General features: G+C 38.1%; 1 protein-coding gene across 41 annotated transcripts in view; it reads right to left on the bottom strand.

Annotated features, from left to right (window-relative positions):
• Window positions 1–16,205, bottom strand: part of TENM3 (teneurin transmembrane protein 3) — a 1,314,794-nt gene that overhangs the window by 47,759 nt on the left and 1,250,830 nt on the right. For all 41 annotated transcript variants that reach the window (XM_064652558.1, XM_064652559.1, XM_064652557.1 and 38 more), the window contains 3 exons: window positions 8,694–8,910; window positions 7,532–7,651; window positions 6,871–7,132 (listed from right to left, as the gene is read on the bottom strand). In XM_064652558.1, coding sequence (XP_064508628.1) covers window positions 6,871–7,132; window positions 7,532–7,651; window positions 8,694–8,910 — 599 coding nt within the window. The remainder of the gene's footprint in view (window positions 1–6,870; window positions 7,133–7,531; window positions 7,652–8,693; window positions 8,911–16,205) is intronic.

The raw sequence follows: 16,205 nt of genomic DNA, 5'->3' as shown, positions 1-16,205 counted from the left end.
TACAGTATTTGAAAGACCTGGAAATGAAACAGAACAATGGAGCTATCATAAAAGGATGTCTGACATAATGTTACATGACAATCCATTAGGAAGTATCATCTATATCTGGCCTTCACTTAATTAATTTTTTAATTAATTAATTTATTAATGGCCAGTCTTCGCGAGCGAAGATTTTGGGAAAGGTCATTAACCCTTCCAGCCTGCGCAGTGGATTTTTTAGGTGAGACACAGCGTGCGCTGAACTGAGCCCACCCTTTAGTCCTGAGGTTCATCTGCCGGGGCCGAGCAAAGCTTGGACAGTGGCAGTGAGGTCCCCAGGATGTAGGTTTGTTTAGAGTGACCTTCTCTTAGGTGGATTGCCTACCAAGGCTGACGAGCTCCACCTGCCCAGGGGGCCGGGAATCGAACCCGGGTCGCAGTGGTGAGAGTCAGGCACTCTAACCACTAGACCACTTAAGAATGTAAGAAATTACAACCTTTCACCTTTTTTCTAAAAAGTCAAGTCTAAATTCTTCATTAAACTGAAGCTGCTTAGTTGATAATTTCTGCTGAAGGGTTTCAAAGACATCTCCTTTATTTTTATGGGGGGAAAGGAAGCATGGAGGAAAGGGAAAACATCCCAACTGCTTTTTCCAAAAGCAAAAAAGCATCTTTAATCTAAGCAAAAATTGCCCCTTCTTAGGCTGCCATCCATGTCCCAACTGTGGATATGTAATAAAGGCTTCACATTTGAGTTGAGATGCCTAATTGCTTCTGTAGGAGCAGGAAGAACTTTTAGGTATTTTATTATTTCCATTACCACTGGATTGCAAATACTTTGAACTAGAGCATTCTTCCATTTATTTTGAAGACAGATAAGTAGGGTGCCTCAGGGAAAATTTTTTCCACATTTCCTGATCAATATTCACTACTCAGGTATCGGCTTATCACTTTCACTTTTCAGAGAGGCACAGTAATTCAATTTCATTTTTAAAAGGTTCCTCCCCTCCTCTACCTTGTCTTTTCATCTGAGCTGAGGAGCTTTTGTGGGTGATGGATAGACATGAAATATTTCTACGTAATGTAATGAGAGCCTATACTGTCCTATACCTCAGTCAGAACAGAAGCACTGCAGCCAGCACTTTGGATAAACAGCTTCCAAGTGTCCTGGTTTAATTAGAAACAAAAAACCCCACAAACAAAACAAAACAAAAAAACCCAAACAAACAACAACAACAACAAAATCCCCAAACAAAACAAACAAATAAACAAACAAAAAAAAAAGAGAGGAAAAATGTATCTAGGCACATTTATAAAGGTAATGTTTCTTTAGTGGAAAGAGAGGGAAAGGATGCTTGAAGCACAAGCTCAGAACCTCGATGGTTTTACAGGAACACTCTTGGGGTAATGTATTTGGAAAGCTTTATTTTACTCTTCTGTGTCCCGGTCCTAAAGTCTGAAGACCAAACACTAATTAATACTAGTAGAAAGCAGACTTTAGGAAGCACTGTCACAAATACTAGGCTTAAGACTTCAGTGGGATCAAAACTTGGCTGCTAAACAAGTGCTGTTAGCTCTATGCTAGAGAAATCCTTGGATGCTGCTTCTAAACAATTGACTGTCTGTCTTGAATAGGGTCAAGTAATGTGGTTTATGCTTTTGAGGAGGGCAGCAGGTGCTACACCATCCTCTAAATTAGCACTTTTTTTGGGATCTAAAGAAAGATTTATACAGTATTAATTATATCTGCCTCCCTCCCAATAACTATCAAAAAATCAGAAATAGTATTTTGACTTATTGTCTGACATTATAATTATTTACATCTGATATATGTAGACATAAAACTGTTGTTCTCCAGTGAGATTATAACAGAGCTGTAGGAAATAAATGAGGAATTGGAAGATACAAGACAAATCAAATTCAGATTTATAAATTCTTAATTCTCATTCTTTTAATATTTCTTTGTTACTCACCAAGAGCCTGCCATCACTGAGAAGAAATGACATGCAGCATCATCACCTTAAAGGATGTGAGAGTGGCCTCATTTCTATTTGAAAATCTAGTCTGCTTTCCTTCAGCCTCATATATAGACAGTATCTAAGCCAGAGAACATGCGAATCTTTTCTACATGAACAAAAACTCCTCTCTCTAGAGAGATAAGTGATTATGAAGACGTTCCTTTTCTGAGACTTTGAGGGAAAAGCACAAACCACCCAGGAACAAAAGATAAATTCCTCCTCAAGACATCAGCAGGAGTCTCATATACTGCACATTAAAACCAGTCTAACAGATGGAGGTCTCTGTAAGCAAGAGTAGAAAAAGAAATAATATGCTTGTAATAGGACACAATTTAATGGACTTCACTGGTCTCCTGTTACGACCATCGCTTCTTTTACAACTGGAACTCTGGAAGAGCAGTGTTAAACACATAGGTGGTCTTCCAGTACTCTTGGCTGAGATAACAGGCAATAAAGAGGACACCTTGAAGTTTCAATTTTCAAGACATTCCACTGTGTATTTGGATTACTATCAAATTAGAAACTAGGACACTCATGCAGTTCTCAGCGAGGTTTAAAACAAAACCCAAACCCCTATTATTAGTTTCTGCAGAAGCCTCAAATACCTGCTGGAAATCTGACTCATAACTTTCTTCTTTCCATAAAATATCCCCTGTAGTAACTTATTTTCTTGAGAACTTTAGAAATGTAGAGGTAGGGTTATGCAACTCAATCTCTCTCCCAGAATCAAGCATTACAAAGAGAATTAAACAGTTTAATGTTCATCCAAAAAGTTAAATCATCAGGCACAGCAGAGAGCATCCTATGGGAGCCATGACAACACATCAATTGTAAAGCAATCAAGAAAGTCACTGGGATAAAAGTCACATCAGCAATTGCCAACACAACCAAGCTGTCTTTACTTTACCTTTTCCAGATAGAGTATCAAACTATTTTCAGAAAGGCTGATACCCTAAGGGGACCGAATTATAGGCCAACCACCAAATTCTAATGGTTGACATTTTACTTATGGATGATCAAGCTTCTCAGAAGGACAGCTATGAAATATCTAACCTAGGGGACTGGATAAGGGTCACCTCAATTTTCACAAAGACAGTTTGTTGTCCTGAGAGTTCAAGCTCGTATCTGAGTCACATAAACTGTGCAGGACTCGTCGTCCCTCGTGGTCAGCAGGACTAAAGCTGTCCAGGCTCTGGAATGCTTTCCTGCCCCAAAATATAGCATGATTCAGGCGACATGCTCAGATGGTATTAAGAACTTTGAATAAGTAATGAAGTTAGGGGGGAAAATGGCTGCTGTATTGCTGTGATTTTTTTGGCAAATTGAGCAACTTCAACAGAGATTTGAGGACAAATTTCAGAAATGAGTATAAATTTTAGTCCTAGTGTCAGTAAAAGATTGTTTGCTGAGAAGTAACAGCTAAGGTGCTGCATTGAAATGGAACATCATCTTGGTTTGAGAGGGGTAAAGATGGCATTTTTAGATACAGCTAGATATTGGCAACCGTTGCTATTACATAAAGGTTGAGATTAAAGAGTACCAAAGTTATACTTAAAGTAGAAGCTGAAACTGCTCATTTCAAGATATAAAAATGTTTTTTTTTCCTTTTTAAAAAAAGCACTCCCCTAGAATTGAGGTTCTTAAGTTAACTTATAAAGCAAGGAGAAATAAAAAGGGGAAAAATACTTGTTTTTTCTAGATTTAAAACATGGTTGAGGTACCACAGAGAAGAGAAACAGGAAAAGTCATACACATGTAGAAACCTAAAAATGTGTCCATAACAGAAAAAGGAGGTGTATATGAAGCCTCAGAAAGCAAAAGAGAAGAAAACCAGAAATTGTGCGGGAAAAGAAGGACATATGAATGAAGATATTTGGCTGTAAAAGTAATCTCCATTTTTTTCTCAGTACAAACTTCAAGTTGTGGAGATATTAGCTAAGTGAAACTAGGATGCAGCATCCAGTGAATGCTGGGATAGCTAGATATCCTATTATACTGCCAGTTTAAATGTTAAAATGGATTAATTTATTTGCTGAAAATTTGGCCAACCTTAAATTACCAATAATCATTGTTATTAAGTCATCAAGGCCCATACTTTATCCTGAATTCCTCTGGCAATAATTTTTGCCAACTTCCGCTGTATAGTATTGCCAGTAGTGAGAGAGAGTCTGAGGAAAGGAAACTTGAACATATAATTTGAAGGAAAACATGCAGTCTTCATTCTCCCACACACTTGAGGTGACAGAATCAAGCTGCTCAGGACTTGCAGAAGGCACACTAACAGCGAATAACAGAAGTTTACGACAAGGAATCCCTCAAGTACTCAATTTCAGAAGTGTTCATTGTGACTCGTGGGTTTCTGTCAGACTACGTGGTGATATGTGGCAAACAGACATTTACTGTATTTGGAAAAAGAGAGTAACAATATTATCAAACATGTAGAAGCATCTCCAGCTTAACCTGATCTCCCTCATCTGCATGCAGTTTACTGTCTTGTTCCACACTGATCAATCTCAGCTAGTTAAGTCTAGGCAAAGCATGGTAACTTGCAATTAAAAGTAGATAAAGTTATGCCTAAGTAGTCCAAATTTAGTTAACATGTTATTATCATCCTTCTTGAATAACCATCTCTTGGGTCTGTGATCACCCCTTTACCGCTTGCCTTCTTTTTTCAGTTTCCTTTCTTGCTGCTTCTTTGGCACAGACTTTAATTCCCCCTCTGATCAATCTGGGATTCATAAGCCACTAAGTACACTCCTGGAAATACTACGTTCAAGAGATGATGAAACACTTCAAGGGATGATTACAGCAGCACTCATTTTCTCCTGTAGTATGTGATAGTGAATCCTGTCACATCACATGAACAAGGTGACTAATACTGAATGAAGGAACATGGGCAATGATTTCTTTCTCTGTGCCTTCATCCAGTCTCCCACACTTTAAACTGGCATTGACTCTTTTTCATGAAAAGATCTACAGGAGTTCCTCTGGAGCTGAACATACAGTTTTGAATGGGATCTCGTTCTGCCTGTCTTTTTTCAGAATAGTGACTTTTCTGGGAGACAGATGGTTGAGCATTATGCATTTCTGAGGGGACCCTGATCTGGAAGGGGTACGTCCCAGTCACGGCTGTGCAGCTCCCACTTGCTGAAGCAGGAAATTATGCATGCAATAAGCAAAGAATACAGAAGAAAACAGTACTTAAAGGTTTTTTTACATAATACTGGAACTGGATTTCTTGCATATGTAACAAGAGTACCATGTTACCTTATCATAAATGACCTATTGGCACCAACTGCCTAGAATGCACTGAGAACATGATCTTGCCTTCCAGCTGGTTTCCTAGGGAAATCAATTTGACCCAACAGTCCTGCCTATCAGACCTCCCACCTCTTAACTTTGAACATGGAAACCAATTTCAACCACATTTGAAATACCAATAGAAATCTCTAAAGATAATTCAGTTCCTTTAGGTTTATTACAAAAAGAAAAGGTTCAGGTAGGGAAGAAGTAGTCAAGTTGGGACTCCTGTGATAAAAAAAAAAAAAAAGTCTGAATGCAGTGTGGAAAGGACTGGATGTGATAGATAAGTGGAATTACATCAAGGTAGTAGGAATCCAGACTTCATTAGTCCCACTGCTCATGAAATAACTTTGTTTACCTCGACATTACAAGTGTTTTTTAAAAATTTGTATTTTCTGACAGTCTTGTATTATTACCTTTTTCTTGATTTATACCCCATCTATCTAAGCCATTTTCCATAATTTCAGGAATGGAATCTATCATCTGCTGCCAAAACAAGTAAATCAGAGCTGTTTTTCAGTGGACTCTGTTTTGCAAATACTTTCTTTTAATTGACTTGCAAGTATCAAAGGCACAGAAATGATAGTGAGGATAAAAGCAACAATTTTCTAACACAGTAAAGATTTGTATGAGTGTCTAGTTGTAATTTCCTTACATCTTTCCTTTAAACCTGCTCCTACCACGAATTGCTTAATGAGTTAGCTCTTTTCTTAAGAGCTCTGCATGAAAACATTTGAATACATTTTCTGTGTTTCCCTTGAAGAGGCAAGGACATTTCTTAGTGAATGGGAAAAAGAGTGCCCTATGTAATTATAACATAGTGAAAGTAGGGGAGAGAAAAAGAGAGAAAGGAAAGGAAGAGAAAGAGGGAGGCAGAAGGAGGACTGTTTCATTCACTAGGAAAAGTTCAAAAATCAACGATGAGACATATATCACTTCTGAAATGCAACTGAAATGCTTAAAGAGCCAAGAGACTAATGGATGAATCTAATACATCTATCTTAGAAAAATTTAAAAAAGCCATTCCAGCCACAGCTTTTTCCATTTAAATCAAGATTTTGATGTGAAGTCTTACTTTTGGTATTTCAAATTCTGAAGAAGTAGATTAAAACACATGGTCACTGGCTTGCCCTCAGTGCTGCAGAGTTCTTTTAGTTTTTAAAAATCTGTTTAGGACTAAACAGATAAATCGAACTATATGAGTCTTTAAGACAGAGTGAAAAACACCTTTCATTTTCAAATTCTGAGGTGCACTTCTAACAGGAGGGCAATACAGAGTCAGATTTTATGGGCCAGGGCCTCATTGATGAAGATATTCTGTAAATTAAATGATGCAAACAAATATAAAACCAGACACTGATGTACACCCAGCTTTCTTACTTTTCTTTTTCAGATGAAATTTTAAAAATCATCCCATAGAAAAAATAAATTGTTCTGAAAATAATCACATTGCAAATTCTTAGCACTTATTCAGAATTATTTATTTTTGAACAGTAGTTTGCATTGTTTTCATTACGGTTGCTTAATACTAGCCTGTGATAAAATTCTATTTATTTGAAGCACACCTTACCTGTGTCTCTGGGATGATAGGACTATCTTCAGGAGAAATTCTAAAGAAGGTGGATAAAGGTGATGACACAATAACGGGGTTTGGCCTTACAAATCCGCTTAGATCACAACTAGGAATGTCATTCTCTTCCTTCTTCATGACAAGGGTATCCATGACGTAAAAGACATTCCAGGGAATCCATACTGTGTGATACTGTGTCAGGAATGGTGATCGCTCAAACACCAGTGTCAGAGAGGCACCACCATTCGCTACCAAGTCAAACCTAGAAAAAAACCCCAAGAGGGTTAGCTAGTCAGCAAATTCCCAAAGCCATCCACAGCCTCTATTTTATGGATTGATTCTTCATTCCATTGTACTGCTCTGAAAGCAGAACGACTCTACTGGAAACAATGGAGAAATCAATTAAATTATATTACATAATACCGCACAGAGAGAATTGAGAGTTTGGGATCCTGCGTTTAAACTAAGCAAGCCCTTCTACTTCTACAGTGTATAATCAGCATGTTTTACATTTGAAGAATGTACAAAGTACAACTTTAGTCAATCACTTTGTTAATGTCTTTTGTTTCCATTATTTTATTATTATCTTAGTTTTACAAGCAGCTCTTCAGTAAAGCCTTTGCTGTCTTTGTGACTTAGAAGTGCTTCAAAGGGAACTTACATTCCATCCTGGCGAGTGATTGTATATCCATAGTCTGGATAGTGTAGAAAGGAGACATTGACTCCAATGAGTGGTGTTCCATCAGCAGTTAATACTTGGCCTCTTATGACGGATGCAAGACTGTGAAAAAGATGCAGGATCAAATTACAAGCTTGTTTTTTTCATTCTCTTTTGAATGAATAAAAGCTAGTGAGTGAACACACACACATCCCCCCCCCACATTTTATCAACTATCATTAAAAAAACATTCCTCAGACTCTAACCCTTTTACAAGTTCACATAATTTACATTGTATAAACAAATGCCTCAAAATCTACAGATAATAATTTTGTTTCAGTATTGTTGATTTTACTTTGGTTTATTTTGTCTGTACTGAGTTACTAAGAAAATTCACTGAAGAATTTTAAGAACTTGTAAACTCTAGATGTTCTCACTGTAAGTCATAGCTCTGGCAGACTTTTAAAGAAAAACGTACTTTTCAATTAGTATCAAAGCAATCTGCAAAACTGCAGGGACTATGAAGTACAAAATTTAAAAGAGCAATAACGAACATTGGTGCAACAACTTTTAATCAACTGCTGTGCCCAAACGCATTAATGCTGTTAAATTACTGCAAACGCAGTAGCTCTAGTGTAAATCATCTTCTTTCACTCAGTGAGATCCCAGACACCTGCTTCCTGTTACTGGTTTATTTTCAGGTCATTACTGCTTCATAGAGCAGCAGTCAAATAGTTTACGCAATTATACTGTCGTGCACTTAACAGTTCTATTACATTAATTCATAATTTATATTATTTAGTGAGCTCAGTTTAAAAAGTGCAGCTTTGCTTTTCCTTCTGAAGTGTTTTCATTGCTTTGATATATTTCCAACTGTGCTAGCCTAAATCAACTGGTTAAATAAAGATTTATTTAATCATTAATGAAGTGCCCTGTTAGAATACAGACACTAAGCATGGCAAGTACCTTCTGTAACCTACTGGCACTGGTAATTTGAATTTTGCAGGAAATGAGAAAAACCCAAGCAATTTCAAATATTAAGAGCAAAAATCTTTGCTGGAAGTCCATACCATGAAATTTGCAGTCATAGTGGATCTTATCACATGAATCTCACACACTCTCCAATTTCTTTTGTATCCATGAGTAAAAGATGAGTCATGCTCACCTCTTATTAAAAGGACTTTCCCCAGGTATGACATGAGTGCTGTCTGCTCCGATGAGAAAACTGATGCGGTCATAAAATGCTTTGGCAGCTTGCTGAGATGGAGACTGTTGGCTTTGGCTGATGATATCTTGGGGATCAGGTAGTCCACGACAATAAGGCTGGTTTTGGCAAGAACTCTGCAAACAGCAGTCAGGATCCATACAGTCAACTAGCCCATCTGTTGGCAGAAAGTCACATAATTGAACAAACTCTTCCTCCTGCCCCTCTGCATGAGAATGAGTCAGCCAGCAGAGAGATTAAAAAAATTATGTAGTATGAAAGAATACTCATAATTAAGATTTTAATGAATTCACTTTCAATTAAAGAAAGTGAGTTTGTTTCCACTGGGTTCTTAAACTCCCATGGAAATCCATGCAAACTGAATATACTCAGTATCATGTAAAAATTAAACCTATTTATTCAACACTTTTCTAAAAACAATTTGAACAAACCAGAAAACGAAGATGCTCAGGCTCTGCATACACTGGTAACTTACAAATATCAAACATTTCAAGTGGGTCTAATTAGCTTTTATGTGAGGTTATTTGGTTTGCTAGAGAAAAGAAGTAAATAACTTCCCCTCTGCTGTTTCCCTCAAGTTTTTTAGCATATCTATGCTGCAAGTAGCTTTAAATATTTCACAACATTTATCAAGGTGGATTCCTTTATACCTTGGCAGAAAGATTTTGTTGCTAGTGGTAAAGGCAATTTCCACAAGTTTTTCACATGAAAATGTATGAGAGAACAAAATCTGTATTTAACATTTAGATTTTATTCTGAATAAACTGATAAGAAATGCTGGCCAGTATAAACAAGATTTAAACACACGGGTGCTTTTATGTTTATGTGCTGAAATACTCACATATGTGGAGCATTAGATCTGTCACATCACTGGAAATCTAATTTGGTGAAAGATTAAAATCAAGATCAAATTGATAACTACTAATTTGCTGTAAGTAAAGTTGTAAGGAAAACGAGCCTGGAAATGTCAGCTACAGGAAATTTCTAGATGAATGTAATGTGGTATCACAGAGCTGATAATTGTTTCCCCAAAAGAACAGCAAGATTGAAATAGCTCAAACATTTTATTATTCACTTTAGATCAGAGAGGGAGCTTGCTTGCTGCACTAAACTGAAAAATACACCAATGCAGCACTTGGAGGAAGGCCATGACTGCTTCTCTCACAAAAGAATCTACCTTTAGAGTAAAACTTCTTTCTGAAGGGAAAAATATCATCCATTTTTGTTCAATCACATGTTGAAAGAGTGTAAGTAAACAGAGATCTTCTAAAGGTTTTCTTCTTAGTATTGCTGTGCTATGCGGATCAGTTAGAGGATTGGCAAGCTAGTAAAGGACTGGGATTTCTGTTCTTTTGGACATCTGAAGTTCTTATTTAACTCGGCTGACATTGAAATCAGTTCAGGGAAAATAAAAGGGATGAAAAAGGCATCATTAAGTATATCAAAGTTTAAACTTTTGTATAAGAAAAGAAAGAACATTCATTTTTCCTGCAATGAGGATATGCCAGAGGGTCATCTTGCCACTCAGACAGACACTCAGGCTGGAGAAATGGGCTGACAGGAACCACACGCAGTTCAGCAAAGAGAAAGGCAAAGTCCCGCACCTGGGGAGGAACAACCCCCTGCTCCAGAACACAGCTTTGTGGAGAAGATCTTGGGAGTCCTGGTGGACATGAAATTAATATGAGGCAGCAACATGACCTTGCAGCAAAGAAGGCATCAACAACATTCTGGGCTGCATCAGGAGTGCTGCCAGCAGGTCAGGAGAGGTGATCATTTACCTCTACTTAGCACTGGGGAGGATACACCTGTGCACACACAGCTCTGTGTGCAGGCTGGGCTTTCTGGTACAGGAGACACAGACATACCAGAGAAAGCTCAGTGAAGGGCCATGTAGACAGCTAAGGGCTTGACACATCTCTCCTATGTGGAAAGGCTGAGAGAGCTGAGACTGCTTAGGCTGGAGAAGCGAAAGCTCATCAGTGTGTACAGATACTAATGGGAGGGTGTAAAAAAGTCCACCTTTCAGTGGTGCCCAGCAAAAGGAAAGAGACAATGGACACAGGCTGAAACACAGGAAATTTGGTCTGAACAGTAGAAAAACTTTTTTTACTGTGAAAATGGTTGGATATTGCAACAGGCTGCCCAGGGAAGTTGCAGAGTCTCCTACAAAACCCAACTGGGCACATCCCTGAGCAACCTACTCTAGCTAATCCTGCTTTGAGCAGGGGGTGGGACTAGATGATTTCTAGAGGCCTTTCCAACCTTGAATAGTCTGTGACTCTTGTGATTTTCTAGTCTCAATCTTGTAAAATATGAAACCCTTTCCTAGCCAAAGTACTGACCTCCCTTGTTGGTTTTAACTCTAGAAGACTGGATCAGTGTCAAAGCTGGGGGTACTGACAGTTAAATGCATAGTTTTGGGGTTTTATATATCTGTATGGTCTCCCAGGCAATATCTGGTGCAGTTGCCAAAGAAATGCTCAAATTTCTCCATTCATCTTTGTTAGTTTATAAAAAGGAAATGTACATCTGGAGTATAGTCTGCAGGTCATAAAACTGCATGAGATTGACACCTTCTGAACTAATCAGTTGGAAATGCATTTTTACAAGCCCCTCCACTAACATCAATCAGAGAAAGAATCTCATTTTCACCAGCCAAGATAGAGGGATATGCTGTTTGTTATTTTCCTGTGGAGTTTATCAGTAACTTGCCCAGGCGAGTGACGGATGGTTATGAATCTGGCTCCTTATAACTTGAGAAAACATTTTTCATTCTTTCTCTGTACTTATGTGGCTAGAGCTATCCAGTACTGCTAAGTTGAGTACTCTATTGCACTGTGTGAAGCAGAGTAAAATTTCCCTTCTGAAATGGCTCTGCAAAATTATTGATGAATTTTGTTTGGCCTGAAAAATATGAGACTTAGCTCAACACTGGCTTGTCAGTTATATCACTCAAATATGACAGTGAAATTATAAAGAAAATAGAAACTCCTACAGGCAGCTAGGCAGTCATTATCAGTCTCAGAAGGCTATTTGTATTTTCTTGTTCTAGACTTAAGTCTATACACAGAAGACGTAATGACTATTGTTTTCTTCCTCAAAAGCTAAAGTCTAGCTGTAAAAATCTCGATTTTTACCTTTGCTGCAAAATGTACCAAATTGCAATGGAGCATGGTCTGTTAATAACATTGCTCATTTGGGGAGATTAATAAAACTACCAAAACTCTGCTCTTGTGAGACCCCACCTGGAGTACTGCATCCAGTTCTGGGATCTTCAGAGTAAGAAGGACATGGAATTGCTGGAGCAAGTCCAGCGGGGGGCCATGAAGATGATCATGGGGTGGCAGCACCTCTCCAATGAAAACTAAGCAAGTTGGGGTTGTTCAGCCTGCACAAGAGAAGGCTCCAAGGAGACCTTACAGCAGCCTTCCAGTGCCTAAAGGAGGCTTCCAAGAGCTGGAGAGGGGCTTTTGACATGGGGAGGTAGTGATGGGACAAGGAGGAATGGCTTTACACTGACAGAGGGTAGGTTTAGATTAGATATTAGAAAGAAATTCTTTACTGTGAGGGAGGTGAGGCACTGGAACAGGTTGCTCAGAGAAGTTGTGGACATGCCATCCCTGGAAGTGTTTAAGACCAGGTTGGATGGTGCTTTGAGTAACCCGGTATAGCAAAAGGGGGGTTGGAACTAGATGATCAATAAGGTCTGTTCCAACCCAAGTCTTTCTATGATTCTGTGATTAAATGAGAGGAGCCAGGACAGAGGATTCCCATGACGCATATCTAAAAGATAAGATATATCTGTGGGAGTGTTTGCTTTTGAATGGAGTAAAACTGCTGGAAAGAAGAAAAATAGGGGGACAAAGTAAGTCCTGGGCACAACTTCTGCCAGTGTCAAGGGCAGATGGCAACCAAGGACTTACATAAATCACATTCTTGGTAAATAAGTTGATTATATATTTATGTAACAAAAATCTCCAAGAAGTGAAATTCAGGGCCTACATAGGAAGAATATAGTTTTGGAGCTATGACTCTGGCCATCCCACCAGGACAGGCTGGATGACTGGCAAACTAAGGCAAGAGACTGGAAAGCACAGGAAACTGTTTTAACAAACCTCAGTTACCCTCATATTTTACAATTTTACAACAGGGTATGGACTGTTGTAAAATGGACTCCATCACAGACACAAAAATGACTGCCTGTAGGAGCAGCTCATCAGAAAGGCCAAAAAAGCACAAGTAGCCCTTGCTTTATTACTAAACTGCGAGCAAGGACCTTGTTCGATGTTACTATTGCATAAGCATACCTACAGTGTACTCAAATTCAGCTTTCCTGTTGGAGTGAAGAAGCCAAAAATCTAAAATATGCAACACTAAATGAGTTGACAGTCCAGAAAGAAATCTTGGAGTCACTGTGGATAAGTCCTATGGATATATCAACCTAGCACTCACCAGCAACCACAGATGCAAACAAAAAGCTGAAGAATAATGGGAAGTGTTGAAGCACAATTCAGAGTACATGAGGATGCCACTGTATCACTCCTAGTTCAAGTAGATATTTCCTGAGATTTCCTTAGCTTGGGTTATCTTTGAACTTAGCAACTCTTCTGACATTCAAAATATTCTCTGGCAGTAATTTCCTACTTAATTAGCAGCCTATTAATATATAAAAGAAAGTATAAGTTCACATTTACCCATTAAAGTGTTTTGTTAAGCAATTGCTATTATCCACTATAAGAGAGGAGGTCTTGGTTTAGGTTATCTTTAGGCTGAATTTGTACTACTCTGTGACAATGTTTAGCAGGAACAGGCTATCCTAAACTATGAAAGAAATAAAAAAAATACAGTAGTGCTAAGTATGCTTTGTTTTATTACAGTATTTATTTTCATTTCAGGAAAAAAAGAATATTAATTATCCCTTAAATCCTGCTCGTGGAAGCCTGTAACTACTCTTAATAATTGCACAGGAGTTAATAAAAAGCAAGCTTTAACTAAGGAATCTGTTCAATGAAGACTCATCTAAACTAAAGAGTAAACAGCTTATTCTTCCTACAGTAATAACAGAGCATGACCCACTTCGTTAAAGTATAATAATGACACATTTTTTTTTCCCAAGAAGCTAGATTTACTCCACCCACAGAGAGCTTTGACTTTCCCTCTCCTCACGAAGTCATTAGAAGTTTAATTCAGCCTAAGATCTGCTTATTGCACACACTTTCCTTTTGGGTTGCTAAAATGTAAAGAAAAATCCAAATCAATCACAGGGCAAAATAAAGAGCCCTCTTTCTTTAAAGAGCCTTAAAGAAAAAGGAAGTGATTTGCAAGGCTCTCAGAAATCTGTTTAAAAGGAAGATAAGTAATAAACATCCCGTGATATACCAACAGTTTCTAGAAGGGAAAATAATCTATGCCTTGATGCCATTAGGATTTCCTATGGAGAGTATTCCCACTGAGGTCCCTGGGATGCTCATGTTCACAGAGTTTGAACAATCAGTCCCAGAAAAAGCTAGACACTTTTATTAATGAACTGTACTTGTTTTATATATGAAATGTATTTTATCCAGCGTAGGATAAAGCATAAACATTAACCACAGCATAATAAATAGGTAACAACTGAGATAACTTTAATTATAAAACCACTGAGCTTAGTAAGATGTAGATCACACTACCCGCAGTCAAGCTATAAATTCAGCATAAGTGCTGAGATAACCTAATCTCCCACAATAAACAAATACACCAGAAGAATCCCTATGCCATTCCCTGTAGCTGTCTGAAATTTTAATGGCTTGCCTGGAGATTAGTGGGCTGATTGCAGGTACTTTTGCAAAGGGAAGAAACACCTCTCTCTCCAGGTAGGTTTCAAAGAAGACTTTCTTTTCCCAGTTCTGTTAGGTATGTTTCCATTTTTAATTTGATTTAATAGTTACATTTTAACCCTTTTCCTCAGCCACAGTCAAAGACTGAAGTGAATATGCTCTGTATCAAAGCATATAAATTAGAGAAATGCCATGGACAAATACCATTATCATGGCAGGCCAACCATGGCAAAACAAGTGTTTGGCCAACCCCTTCCTCATGCATAGCTGCATAATGATATCTGTAAAGGAAATAATGAAAAAAACAAGAAAAAAAGCAACAAGATATCAGCATTAGCTTCCCCCCCCAAATATTGTTCTTTTTCCTTGAACTTTGAGTCATCCTCTTAGATTGTTCTGCTCCAATTCCTCATTCCTTTTCCCCCTTTCCTCACAAAAATCTATTATTATTTTCAGTCTGAAGTAGCAGCTTCTTTTCCCTTGTTTCATTTACAGCATTCCTGTTCACCTTGCTCCTCTTTTTCCTCCTTCCCCATTACCTCCTCTTGACTCTTTCCTTGGTATGTCACATCATTCTGTGATCTTAAACAATTACCGAATCTGTTTGAGTCTATTACTCAGCTTTCAATGTTTTTTTCCCATTTTTTTCCCTACATGATCTTTTTTTTTTTTCCTCCAAGTTATTTATGCTTCCACATAGTTTCTCCTCTTCCTTGCTTTGTCTCTTTTCATGTTTGCAGGTTTCTCTTTCTTCCGTATCTCCATAATTCCCTGGCCCACAAGAACTTAATTCCCCAAACAGCACATCTCTGCACAGAATCTGTGCCAGGCTCTTTAGGCACCAAAATGTGCAAAACTGACTCAAAATATGTCATATGTAACAGACAAGGATTACAATTCAAAAGATGTGTACAGCAATAAACAGGAGCACAGTTTTAACAGTGGTATTTATTTTCTTTAGGAAGTAAATGCTGCTGTTATTTATGATTTGTGATGTCTAAGATCCCAGCTGCAGTCAGGATATGAGAGCAAAGAGCCAACCAGCAATTGCAAAGGCATACGCAGTCTAAAACAGAAAGACAAAGTCACAGATGACTTTATCATCATCCAGAGGCCCTAATGGAGTTTTTATCTCTGCTCTGAATCTGAAGGTGTTAAGCAAAACGAACTGATGAGAAAGGGAAGAAAGACAGACAATAAAAGCATTATGCTGATCTAATATTTTACTGCATCCACATTTAATCTTGTTTTTATGATTTTTTTTTTTAATGTGATTCTGGAGTCATGCCAAAGTCACAGCCTCTCTAGCTTCGCTAACCTACAGCAATAATTGCAGATTGATTCCTTAAGTCAGCAGCCCTGCCTGCATCTCCCTGCAGATTGTTACCTGCCTCCTGAATGACAGACTGTGGAAAAGTAAGCCAAAAAAAAGACTCTCTGTGGGGTGGGCAACCAATTGTTTCCGGCAATAGTATCATAGGTCAAAATGTAAACTCCTGGTTCAGCCTTTTCTCTTGGGAAAATTTCCTTGTGAGGTCACTGAAATTATGAACTCCTTTCTTTTTTCCCCTCCACAACAGTTCACCGAGTTAAGACTGTGTTTTATTCCAGTATAAAAGAACACTGCAGGGAA

This window comes from Pseudopipra pipra, chromosome 4 (genome assembly GCF_036250125.1).
Source record: "Pseudopipra pipra isolate bDixPip1 chromosome 4, bDixPip1.hap1, whole genome shotgun sequence".
Classification (NCBI taxonomy): Eukaryota; Metazoa; Chordata; class Aves; order Passeriformes; family Pipridae; genus Pseudopipra; species Pseudopipra pipra.
Note: the sequence above shows the minus strand (reverse complement) of the source record. Positions and strands in the feature narration are given on the sequence as shown.